Source organism: Cotesia glomerata, linkage group LG2, assembly GCF_020080835.1.
Source record: "Cotesia glomerata isolate CgM1 linkage group LG2, MPM_Cglom_v2.3, whole genome shotgun sequence".
NCBI lineage: Eukaryota > Metazoa > Arthropoda > Insecta > Hymenoptera > Braconidae > Cotesia > Cotesia glomerata.
In genome coordinates, this window is record NC_058159.1 from 22112723 (window position 1) to 22126402 (window position 13680).

General features: G+C 28.6%; 1 protein-coding gene across 2 annotated transcripts in view; it reads right to left on the minus strand.

The window, feature by feature from the left end:
• Positions 1-491: 491 nt before the first annotated feature.
• The window catches only part of LOC123275516 (lachesin-like), a 132000-nt gene continuing 118811 nt past the window's right edge, over positions 492-13680 (minus strand). For both annotated transcript variants that reach the window (XM_044743680.1, XM_044743679.1), the window contains exons 6-8: positions 11370-11498; positions 6463-6753; positions 492-3716 (exon numbers count right to left, since the gene is read on the minus strand). In XM_044743680.1, the coding sequence (XP_044599615.1) occupies positions 3457-3716; positions 6463-6753; positions 11370-11498 (680 nt within the window). In that variant the 3' untranslated portion in view covers positions 492-3456. The remainder of the gene's footprint in view (positions 3717-6462; positions 6754-11369; positions 11499-13680) is intronic.

Here is a 13680-nt window from a genome sequence, read left to right on the forward strand (position 1 = left end):
CTCTTTTAACAAAAAATAACTTCATGCTATTTAATTATTTTTTTTATTAATTCTTTTTTTATACTAATAACGTTAGAAAAATTATAAAAATTTATTGGATAGAAAGATCATTTCCTATAATACTTACGAGTTAACTTATAACTGATAATAAATGTATTGAAGAAATTTAGAAAATAGGTTGGTTGAGTTGTTATCCAGAGGCACGGTAGTGCATCGTACCAAATGCGTTGTTTTTAATGTCAAATTATGTATAGATACTTGTTTATTAGGCCATTATTTTCGGTAGCAATGCAATGAATTGATACCGGAAAAGCATCTTCTAATGACAAAACTATCTTGTTAAGGTTGATCGGACCGGATGGAAATGTTAAGGTAAAGAGCTGAATTTTTAATCGGTATTAAATACATATATGAAATAATTTTTTGTAAAAATATCTGACCAAGAGTTCTTGCGTAATTAATTATTATAAATTAGATTTTTAACGTACCCGTGCAAAAAAAATTCTGATTCAAAATGAATTTAAGATTGAAATTCATATTTTGACACAAATATGAATTAGTTTTGAGATCAATCCAAATTTGAAATTGATTTGCAAATAGAAATTAGCACGTCTGTAGAACGTTCGATCCTGCTTCAGAATTTTAATAAATACTTAAAAATATTTTATATACAAAATTAATCCTAAATATTTTTAAGCCTTTATTAAAATTTTGAAGCAGGATCGAAAGTTCTACAGACGTGCTAATTTCTATCTACAAATCAATTTCAAATTTGGATTGATCTCAAAACTAATTCATATTTATGTCAAAATATGAATTTCAATCTTAAATTCATTTTGAATCAGAATTTTTTTTGCACGGGTACAGTCTATAGTAAATGTTAGACGGATATATTTATTTTGAAAAATCTCGCGGAACTTACTAAAGATAAGAAAACGAAAAACTTTTATTTTTATAAATCGCTTTTTATAGATTATTTTTAAATTTTTTACAATATTCTGACGAAGGATTTTGTTAATACTTTAATAGAAAAAATTTTTATTCGGAAAATAACCAAAAAGTGAGCTACATATATTCCGTAAGAAAGGCAACATTAACGAATAGAAAGGAAAATAATAGTACAAACTATATATATCGTGTCCAAGAAACCTTAAGAAGAAATTTTTGGCAATTATGTAAAGCTTATCTAGATTTAAATACTTTTTGATTTTTAATATTAAGATCGCGCACCTGATAATCACCAATTATTTATTAACAGTTCCACTGTATTCCACCCCGGGTTGTGTCCCGGGTTGTATTTCCGTAGGTATTTGAGTTAATTGATAAAGAAATGATTCAGATCTGTTAGGAAGTTTATATTAACTTTGGATACAGTTATTTCATTAAAATAACTCGCCTGAGGCGATCTTCGATAACTCAGTAAAAATATAACAGCATACTTATTATCGTTATAACTTTGCCATAACTTTGTTTCAATCATCAATCCGATAGCTGCATTATTTTCTCAAGTTATATTGTATATTATCCTACTATACCGCATTATACTTCAATTTATTTTTATTTTTTTAAGCTTGTGAAATAACTTTCATAATTTATTATTAACTTTACATTTTGGCACAAAACACATTTATATTACCAATACATTCCATTTATAAACTTTTCAATTTATTAAAGTTTATTTTAATAAATCAATATTTATTACTATTCTATATTTTTATTATCAAACCGACATATCATATTTCTGACGTGGATATAATATTAATATATATTAATACGTAAAATAGAATAAAAATCAACTGGAAACATACCATGACATATTTACACAATTAATGCGTTAAAAAGTCTACACGGACAACAATATTTATATTCACTCAATTTTTAATATTTACTGATATTTTCAAAAGCTGCTTCCGTTACAATAATCGATTATTTTTATTTACTTATTTTATAATCAAGCATCGAAATATATGGACATTACTTCTTTTTTATTTACACTTTATTCGAATTTACATATTTTCTATTTATTTTATATTTAATATAGATATATTTATTTATAGTGGCACGTTTAGCGTGTATCGATTTAAACTGTAGGGAAATCCGAGTTGAATATGTCACATCGGTTTAAAAATAAAAAAAATATTTTTTCGTTTAGTATTTTTTCGTATTATTTAGATTATAAATACCCGAATCAATCTTTTTAATATGACTTTTCGAAATTATGATTAAAAAATTTTAAGATTTACATAATGACAGTTTATTGAAAAAAACTGATTGATTGAAAAAAAATATTTTCTTAAAAATGTCTTGTATTATTTGTTTTCTTCGATGAAGAGTTAGATACAATGAAAGAAATTTTCTTAAAAAATTAACGTTAAATTCACGATAATTGTGGGACAGATGGCACGACCTAATCATTTGTCGGAAAGTGAGATAAGTTTTAACTTTTTTTCAACAAATTTTACCGTAGTCTACCGTAAATTTTATTAGGTTTTCGATCAATTTTATAAAGTCTGCCATAAAATAAATTAATTTTTATTTAAAAAATGGGGTGACCGTCTCTTTTTTCTCATGCAAAAATTTCTCACACAAAAACCATGATAAAAGGGCCATGTTAATGTTGAAGATATATATAAGCATTTTCGTAAATGATGATTAATTTTCGTCAAATTAATTTATGATGTGATAACTTTTGTTTTTAGAAATAATTGTACTTGAGATATTGTTGTGTGAGAAATTTTTGCTGAGAAATTTTGACGTGGGTAATTTTTGCGGATTAATAAAGTCGGGGAGCCCAAAAATGGTACTAAGTAGAAGGGCCGCATTTGTTCCCTCGATTACCGTGAATTTAACGGTAATTTTTTTTAAAGAAAATTTTTTTCCGTGCAGTAACTCACAAATATAGTACACTCTTATTTGAATTTCTTAAAAAATTTTCTATTTCAAAAACAATATTCCATTTTATCTTGGATCTCCTTTTGAATATTGAGTAGTAAGAAATTTCAACGCTCTTTATTTATCCTTATCAGTGTCAATAATTATTTACAGTTAAAAAAGCCGGAGAAGAAATCATTATGTTTATAAGCTTTCAACAAAGAATTCAACAAACAAAAATTTATTCGTCAAATCACAATACTCTTTTTAAATACATATTAATATTGTATTTCGTTATTTGGCACTGCTGTTTATTAATTAACGTTTATACTCGAATATGAAATCGTATAGTTGATTTAATTTGCCAATACTGCTTTTGAACAATGAAGCGAATAATGTTTTAGTTCGGTTAAATTTACACCCATCCACTGCAACAATTATACGTTTAACACTTGTATAAAATACGTGAGCGTATTACACTATATATTTATTCAATAATCATTATATTATAAATTATAATATTTATATTTATATATTTATAAATAGACTTTAAATTTAAGTAATAAATAGTGTTTTTTTAATAGCTTACGTAATAACGTTGTGAATTATATTGAGTGTACAATGAATTATTAAAATAATGGATAATTTAGGAAAACTCTTGATAATAGTTGTGGCTGCGGAAGTGCCCTCCGTGTCAAGGGGCGTTTGTCCTGTTGAACCACTTTCCCTGAGGGATCCTTGATAAATACGATTCAGTCTGTGTCCATGGTGCTCGCGTGACTCGCTCGAATCGTCTTCATTCGGCACCTCGTTGTTTTTCCTCGAGTGCTCGGTTAAATCCATATCTTTTTAACAAATTTAATTAAACTAATTAAATTTGAGAGCTATTTATTCAAATTCAATTACTGAGATAGTTAATTACACACTGAAAAGTTCAGTTTTAATTTGTCTCTAATTGATTGATTTTTAATAAGCTTCCACAGTCATAGACATTATTTTTATTATCATGTAAAATATTATTTAATTTTTAAACTAAATTTTTGAGTAAAAATTATGACTTTAAATTTTACAATTTTTTTACTCGTCTAAAAAAATGAAAAATTAATTTAAAGAAAATAGTCTTATAGATTTCATGTTTAAGAATTTATAATGATTGTTTAAAAAAAAACTAAGAATTTTGAAACAACTGTCAACATTTATAATTAAAAACACTTCAAGTAACAAAGAAAAAAATAATTAAGACACGTCAATCAAATTGAAATCAAAACGTTTGCTATTATTTGTGACTAAGAAATAAAATGCACTTATAACTATATTATAAAAAATAAATTTCAAAAATTTTCTACAAATGCATCAGAAATGTAATATAATAGAGTAAAATTATATACACTCAAATAAATTTGTTATTTTCTTTTCAGTCGAGAAAGCATTTGCTTTGGAAGAACAACCGTAAAATAGTCGACTATTTCAGATAAATTGAAAAGATAAATAGTCTAAAATTTGTGGAAATATTAAAAATGAAGATGCCTGAATGAAATGAACTGTTAAGTTGTATGCACATCTATCTAAATATAATCTGATTACGTTTAGCAAGTTCGAATGAACTGCATGCATGATTAAGCATTTCAACGGCTATTAAACCTTTTGAATAAATAATTTTTTTTGTTGGGATGATTTTGCCTGGTATTAATTCGTAATAGTATTCAGGTCATTAATTCCAAATATTCTAAACTGAACTATCTTAATATCTTTCTCTTGAATATCTAATAATTTATGTTGAGAAAACGGAAAACTTAGGTCACCCAGAAACGGGATAAATTGAAAGCTCTATACTAGGGATTTCTGCAGATATTATTCTAATATTACTTGTACCGAAACGGTTGTATTTTATTTATCAATGCTATGAATTCGACATGACAATCGATTTACATGGAATAGCTTGTTATTATGCGGATTAAAGGATCTATGCAGTTGTTTATTATTAGAAATTGCTATAGTTATACCTTAGATGAAATATTAAAAAAGTTAGTTTCCTATTTACTTAGTAATATTCATTAATATCAGAACCAAGCTCATTGATTAATGAACGGAAAACAATATAACAAACAGAAAAACTTAGTCGAGCTTTTATTGGATTCTCATAATAAAATTAGTGACATAAACTTTAGTAATAAATCAAAGAAAATGAATATCGAATTTCCGACACACAAAGAGACATAAAAAGTTGGCTTTACTTTTATTTAATTCAATAACATTTTATTATTTTAGTTCTTTATTACGGCAAAGTGTGAGTTTCATTTATTACATTCAATTTATCTTTTAATCCCGGAAAATTGGGGTATCTCGGGGCGCAGGGTATCGAGGGAGAACGAGGACACCCGACAACGAGTAAAAGAGACAAATAAATAGATTCGACAGAGAGGAAAAAGTTGAATATCGCAGTTTAGCAGTGATAACACTTGGTGGACTTTTATCGATCATGTCTGGCAACATATGGCTTACACAATTTCAGTTTCTGTTTCAGCTTTCATCTGCCCAACTGATAAACGATAACTAATACGTTCAGGGATATTGTTTCTATTGGCAACTTTTGTTCTAACACCTCCTGCACGTGATCAGGTTTTTTTAACATTATCGCCCTACTTTTTTATCTCCTTCCGTTATACATTTCCGATCGTTTTTTAATTAGGATTTCTATCTGCTCAACTCTTCTCAAGCATTAGGCACTTTATTTTTCATTACTTTTGTTGTATCAAGATCTTTTTTTATTAATTTAATTTTATTTTATTTTAGTCTATTTTATTTAATCTTCTTAGTGTTTCACGACGAGCTTAGCACCTTCGACTTCACGGTTCAATAGTTAATCTAGATGGCTTATCTGATCGCGTGACTTTACGAGATGCAAACGCATTCTAAGATAAACTAGATATGCACGAGACAGCGAGCTTTCTTTCGTGTTTACTCCGGATAATTGCTATGCTAATCTATTCCATTCCATTGTAAATTAAAAATATGATATAGTTTTTGCATAGAAAACAATTATATGTGAAAATGATAAAAATGGTTATGTAAAAATTACTAGGTCATTTTATGTTACATTTAAAAAAAATAATTGTCAAATTTACAGATTTGGATAAATCAAAATTATGTTATATTTACAAAGAAAAATTTTTAAATTTATAGGTATGAATTTGTAAAAATCACATACCTAGAAAACAAACTTATATAATTGTATATAAATGTTTATATAAAATTATAAAAAAGTTTTGGCCATATATAATTTTATATACTTTTATACAATGCATTTTTTTAATATAACGCAAATTAAATTTCAAAAAATGTAAATTTTACAGTTGAGTCTTGACAAGAGCAAAAATTTATAAGATTTTTCTGTAATTTTGACAGAAATTTTTTGTGTGTCTTTTCGAAACCTTATTTTTATTCGGAACTTAAATATGTTCGTCTGTATCAATAAAAAAAAGCGATATCTTGACAAAATAAGTCAAGTATTTTAAAAAAATGTAACCAACCAGATTTCATTTTCGATTTTATCTTTTTTGAATTAAATTTAAAGTTCAAAAGATAACTCACCATAGAGTCGTATATTACTTTCAGCTTCACCAATAGAATTTTTTGAAATACACTTATAACCACCTAGATCAGTTTTCTGTAAATTACGTATAATTAATCGCATTTGTATACTATAGTCAGACATCCTTTCCTCGGACATTGTATACTTGTGATTGGTTATTATCATTTCACCGGTTTCACGAGTCCAATAGTTAATGGCCTTTGGAGAAGCTTCCACTTGACAAATCAGCGTGACATTTGTCCCTGCTGGTGCGCCAACTAATTGGTTCGGAACTTGAATCATTGGATGAACTGAAATTTAAAAATAAATTTGTCCAATTATGCTTGGCTGCGGACTTTGATCAAAGATAGGTTTTGTTAAATGAACATAAGCTACTTTCATTCTGAGACACAAATATGTAAGCCACTTATCCCTTCAAAATTCAATTTAAAGTTTCTAGTAAGTACAGTTCTGACGGAAGAAATATATAACAGCTTTACATTTTGAATCAGCAGAAAATAAGATTTAAACTCTGCTCAATGGTATTTCTCCTCAAACCACAAGTTCAGTTAGTTGGATGAGTTATTTAATAAATAATTTCAGTCCATTATTTTATCATGAATTTTTAATGTATTAGTTAAGTATTGCCGTTTCAAAAATTTGTAAAATATTCAAGACTACATTTACAAAAAACTTTAAAGTTTCACTTAAATAAATTATTATTGTAAATATTAATATTAATTTCTTCTATCAATAAAGTAATACAGTACCTATTAAAGTGCCTGAAATTCAATTATCATCATCTGAGTTTGCCCAAAAATAATCACATTTAAAACTCATTGCAAAATTAAACCTTCGAATAAATTTCCAGTCCTCTCTATGCAGTAACGTCTCGAATTCGAATTTATTTAAAAATTAATCTGTACTCCGCAACTAATTAAAACTTTTCAATAGTTTTAGTTGTTTAGAATCTAAACCAGCGTTCTACTCTAAATCAATCGTTTGCGCGGATTCTCGATATAACCGTCCTCTACGCAAAACATCCATGAAATGCAAACGATTCGCGGCTTCACATTGCGATTGTGGGCATTAAACCAAGCTCTCATTGTGAAGAGAATTTAACGACCAATTAATTGAATGTATTAAGTTGCTGGCTTTTATTTCCGTATTTCAAATTAACAGTAAAATGACTTCAAACTATTCATCAGTATTCAGCAGCAGTGTACAATTTTTTTTTTCTAGAATGGCCTGCAGGGTTAAAAATTTTTCAGATTTTTTCCGTATGATGAAGGTAAGGATAATAATAATTACTATGTTTGTTTAAAAACGCTCTTTAATAGCGTAAATGTGACCAAAGTTTGGCCACTGATATTAGATAATTTGATCGGATTGTAGTATTAGATAAGTTTAAGAAGGACAAACATTGACGTTGTGTAATTTGTGTGTGTGTAAAGGTTGGTATATTGCCTGGTTGTCGCTACATAGTTTGTGGTTTCATTGCTGGAAGCAATACAAGTAGGTTTTGGTTAAGTTACATGTTGTTTCACTTTCTATGTTGCAGTGCTTTGCTGTAGTGGTGGCTAAACAACTACATAGGCGTAGAAGTAGTTCATAGCGTATGGGGTCTAGGGAAAAGTCTGCAGTGTGCAAACGAAGGATGTGGCAAACAGAAACGCTCAGGAGAATATCGTTTTGAGATAGAAGGATACTTAGATATATTTTGTTAAAGTAATGATAACAAGGAAGGCGGTGGCTCCACTCTCCATTATTATCTATTTAGAAACTTCACAGCCCGTTTAAATTTATTTTTTCGTGATGCTAAGTTTATTGATGCTAATTTTTATCAGGGGAAGCTGACACCCAAGTACGGTCATTATTTAGCCCTCTTACCGTAGAAGACTAAATGTGTTAGTTATCAAAATCCATGAATTAATTCATGCGATTAAAGAAGCCTTTTCGCTTTAGTTGAGTCAAAGAGAGTATGGTATCCGAAAACTGATGAATTGAGTTGAAATACGGATGAAAAATAATATAATTAAAAAATGAATATTATACAAGACATTGATGATTGAAATCTAAAAAGTTATACAAAAAAAAAAATTAAGTGGAACATTTTATAGTGTAAATGACTCGGTGTAAAAATTTTGTTGTGAAAATTACACTAAATACCGTGTTAATTTTAGGTGGTGTGAATTTCATATTTTTACATCGTCAATCGTGTAAATGTGTAATTCGCGATAATTTTGCGTTTAAAAATTTAATATCGATTCTATTGTTATTGTAAATTTGTCGACGTTAATAATCTTGAAGGACCTTAGTGATTTGTTAGTTAGTGGTAAAGCTTTATTTATAAATTGTAAAAATGTAATTTAAGAAAAATCAAAATTTTTAAGAATATCAAATTAAAAAAAAAAAATTAGTAAAACGGTTGACCCTAAAGCCCATCCCTGCAACTTCCCGCTACCTCCATACGTAAGTGCTCAACAATTCACTTATTTTTTAAGCTCTTCGAGCTCAAAACGCCGCATATTTCGATCGAATCGGATGATCCGTTCAAAAGTTATGAGAGATTTACACACACACACACACACACACACACACACACACACACACACACACACACACACACACACACACACACACACACACACACACATACATACAGGCACGGTGACATCATCGCGGAAATAGTCAGGAAAGCTTCCTAGAACCTCAAAACGTCGAGATCTGATGAAAACTCGATTTTCGAAGAACGGGATGAAAACAATAACTTCCCGATTTTTGAAAATTTTCAATTTTCTTAGCGGGAAGTTAAAAATTAGGAAAACGGTTGACCCTGAAGGCCATCCCTGCAACTTCCCGCCAACTCTATACCTAAACGCTTGAAATTGCATTTATGACGTTTTTGAGCTCTTCAAGCTCATAAATACAATTCGTGTGTTATTTCGAGCTCTCCGAGCTCAAAAAATAGCTTTTGTATGCTTTTGAGCTCTTCGAGCTTAAAAATTTGATAGAAGTTTGATAAAACACTATTTTTTTAATTTTTAAATCGCAATAACTTCTGAATTAATATTTGGGAAGTACGGGTTAGCGAGTGAGCGAATAGAAATATTTAAGTTTAATAAATTTTATTTAAATAAATCTAACTATTAATACACGCGTGTAACTTAAAAGCGAAGTGAAGCTAATGGGTTTCCAGGACTAACTAATTTTCTTAAAGTGTCCATCTCGGCCTCTGACCTCTCGTATCTGACCTAAAGTATCTGTAGTCTCGCGGATACACCAGTACGTTGAGTAATAAAAAAGCAAGTTAAGTATGTTGTATGGAGAAGAGGAACGAATTGAAAGGTTTTTTTCAATTTTAAAGTTTATCATAATGTTTTTATACAAATTTCATGGCTTCTGTTTTTAAATAATGTAATTTATATATTGATTCTTTTATTAGCTGTGACGCATTATTGGCACAATTGGGCATGGTGCCAAATATTTAAGGTAATTGACCTGGATTAAAACTCGATTCAATTTTTTGTTCCTTTAATTATCAAATTACTCTATTTGTTCATTTTTGTTTGAATGTTTTCGAAATATTTAAAATAAAAAAGTTATTTACTTGTGTTAAAGTAGTTTAATTTTTCTATTCACAAAATAGTTCATGAAGTTTTAACAAAGCTTTTGTAAAATTATTTTCTGCATCGTCTACGCTTGTGATAAATTGAAAGTTGACAATTTGTATGAAATAGTTACCAACTTTTTGCATGATTGTCTCATAATAATCCCTGAAAATATATTCAAAATTAACAAAAACTTCTGAAAATACATTCAGAATGAATTATGATCGGCCACAAAACAATTTAATTTTTTACAAATAATGATAATTATAATAATAATCCGAAAATCTTTTAGAGCTGAAAATAACTGATAATAATAAAATTTTTTCTTTCAGCTATCCTATCGCGGCTAGAAGTTTGATTTAACTGAAATTAACCGCTTCCTTGATAAATTAACCAAAAAAGGTAAAAGAAAATTAATACCGTCTGTGTCAGCAGATCAAGGCTATAAGTCTAGCATGATCACGCGGTTATTCAATGAGGGTGAATTATCAGGATGGGTGAAGGCAAGTCGGACGTCTACGTCGGGTTGGCGTGAGAGTACATCCAATTTCCTTGGAAGAATTACCTCAGGCAATATTACTAGCCAAAGAGAGACGAGACGTGAGCTTCAGCTTGGGTAAGTAACCTGCTACATTTACACCAGACCGCATTTTATAAAGTCACATTCTATATACATACATCTACGTACATACAGTGGTAAGACTCTCATTTATACATAATACATGGTTTTTAAAACGTAATTTTATTATCTTTCTGCCGCAATGTAGTTTGCAGTTGTTTTGTTTTTTTGTTTTCTCATTTCAATGCCGGTTTTTTACCGGGTTTCTTTCGCGGCAAAAGAGAAGGCACTCGAAGCTAGGGTCTGCCAGCCCTTATAAACCAACTAACTACTCTATACAGTATAGTATAGTAGTGTGCGAACTTTCTGGTACAGCTATTCGCACTCTTATATAAGCTGTATTTTATACTTTCCTTTATTTTTAAAACTTTTTATTTGAAACCTCAGCTGGCTCTGGCTGACTGGTTGCCCGGAGTTACTAATGTAATGCAAGAGCAGCTATTTGAGTAGCAACCTTATATTTAAATTATGCTAAGAGCAACTCTAAGTATCTCGATGGTGTTTGCCTCTAGTTAACAAGCTAAGCTAAAGGATTGTTACTGATGCCAATGATGTTTTAACCTGGCTAGAACTGTCAGTTGTTATAGTTATTGTTATTGTAGCTGGTGTTGTTGTTGCTGTTCTATTTGCTTGCTATGTAAATACTAGAGTTTGGCGAGAAGTGTTAAATATAAGTAAGATTTTGATATTTACTTACAGTTGACATGCAACATCATCTGTTTACTGACCGATGGAGGCACTCCGTTACTTGCTATACACATATAAGTTCCCATTTCGCTTCTTGTTACTTTTGTTAAGATCAGTACCTCGCCTTGGACTGAAGTTTCTGTAATTAAAGTAGTTTTTAGTCAGTAACATGTACGGAGAGAATTAAATTATATCATCTACAATATGAAATTTTTTGTGTAATCATCTAAAATAGTAATAAAATTTTCTAGTATTGAAATAGTTAGTTTTACAATTTTGTAGTTAGAATTATTAATCATTGTTGATTTTTAATTTAACAAGTGAATTCTTATGATTAATATTAACATTAAATATTAACGTTTATAATAATGATGTTTTTTATAAATATTTAAAAAAATCAAATTTATCAGCTCTTAAAAGTATCAAGAATTATAAATTTTGTTATACGGTTGATAGATACTTTAATTTAAATCGTTTATTCAATAACTTGAATAGTGTTCACTTCTATAGAACAATTAAAAAACTCTATAATAACTAGATGATAATTTTTATTATTTCAGTCTCTCCGTATGCCTTATCAATTATATCTTCTTGATTCTCATCGAATTTAAGTTTGGATGAAATCTAATTTTGATCGAAATTCATATTTATTATAATTCATAATGAACTTAATTAAAAGAGACTATTTAGGCCTAAAAATTAATAAAGACTGAAATTTTTTTTTTTTAATTTACTTAAAAACATACTTATTTGTTAGATTTGAAAATATTCACAACATCGAAAGTTTGTTAAGTTTTTATTAGTTCGATTTACGACTCATTGAGTCTCATTTACTCTTCTACAAATAACCAGCTCTTAATCTACCGCTTCGCTGGGCTTAAGTTGAAATTTGATTAGGATTTTGAGTAATAAAACAGTTCCTTAACTTTACATCAGTATTTATCCGTAATTACGTTCTGGAGGACTTTTAAATCATTTATAATTTTTTACTTGCAAAGATAAATGGCATCATTATTATCGAAAGATCTTGTAAGTTGACTTTGAAAAATAAAAATAATTTTTATTTTTATGTATTGACATCACTATAATCGTAACCAAGATTCTATTAAACTTAAAAACATCATATTAGTGAGTCAATGATTATTCAATTAAATAATAGAATAATTAAAAAATTATTCAATTTATTTAAGGAGTTAGGGGTAGTCAGAGACATGAAAAAATTAGAATTTTCAATAATTTTTTTTTTGCCAGTAAATCATTTTACTTTATAAAAGTTATAATATGGCATCATTACACAATGTTTTGACTTGACTTCATGAAAGTTTGAAAAAAAAAAATTAATAACTTCAAAAGTTATGGCTGTTTGTGTTGATCGCGTTCTAACAAAAGGTCTTTGCGGTGACCATCATAAATCCTTGGAGATTCCTCTAAAATCAGACAGAAAAAAATAGTTTTATTGATAGATAATCTTATGCCTGATCGAAGCTTTTTTTTTTGAAAATATTTTGAAAATATATATATATTCACATACAAAATAATTAAAAAAATAATTTTTTAGGACTTGGATGATATTTCTCGGTTAGTTTCTAAACAGAATCTATACCGATTTTTTCGATTGCGGCTACCAAAAGGTATTTAATTTAATAAAAATTTATAATAAAAAAATACCTAATAAATACTCCTCATTTTTAATATTTTGTATTTAAGTAAGTGTTATTTGTATCTCAAATAAAGTTCCTTTTTTTTATTCATTAAGAAGTGAGAATTTAACTTTTCGTTAAGAAGATAAGAAATTTTCAAAAATTGGTAATCGGTAGCCTGACCGAAAAAATCGGTAGAGGCTCCCGAAAAAATCGGTAGCTGCTACCGATTATTTTTTTCCGTGTAGTAACGGAAATTTTTGTGAGAACCCTGTGTAAATTAGCTAATAAAAATCTTAGAAATTGTGATAAAAATATGAACAATCACTCATTCGATGCGGAATTAAATTCTAAAAATAATTTTGTCGTTTTTTTATTTTTTTAATGAAAATTTCAATTTGTTATTAACAAAAAACATAACCAAAATAAAAAAATCTCAGTTTTTCGTAAATAACTCAATAACTATTGGTGATATCAAAAATCGGAAAAAAGATCCTTAAAGAAAAGGAAATTTCTGAAAAAAAGTCTTGACTCCCGGAACTCTAGCTTGAAAAACAATAATTTTTATTTAATGTTGAAAATAGGGTTCCGCGCGATTTTTGTCACACGGCCGCGCCGATGCTAAAATACGACGGCAGTTACGCGGAACCCTATTTTCAACATTAAATAAAAATTATTGTT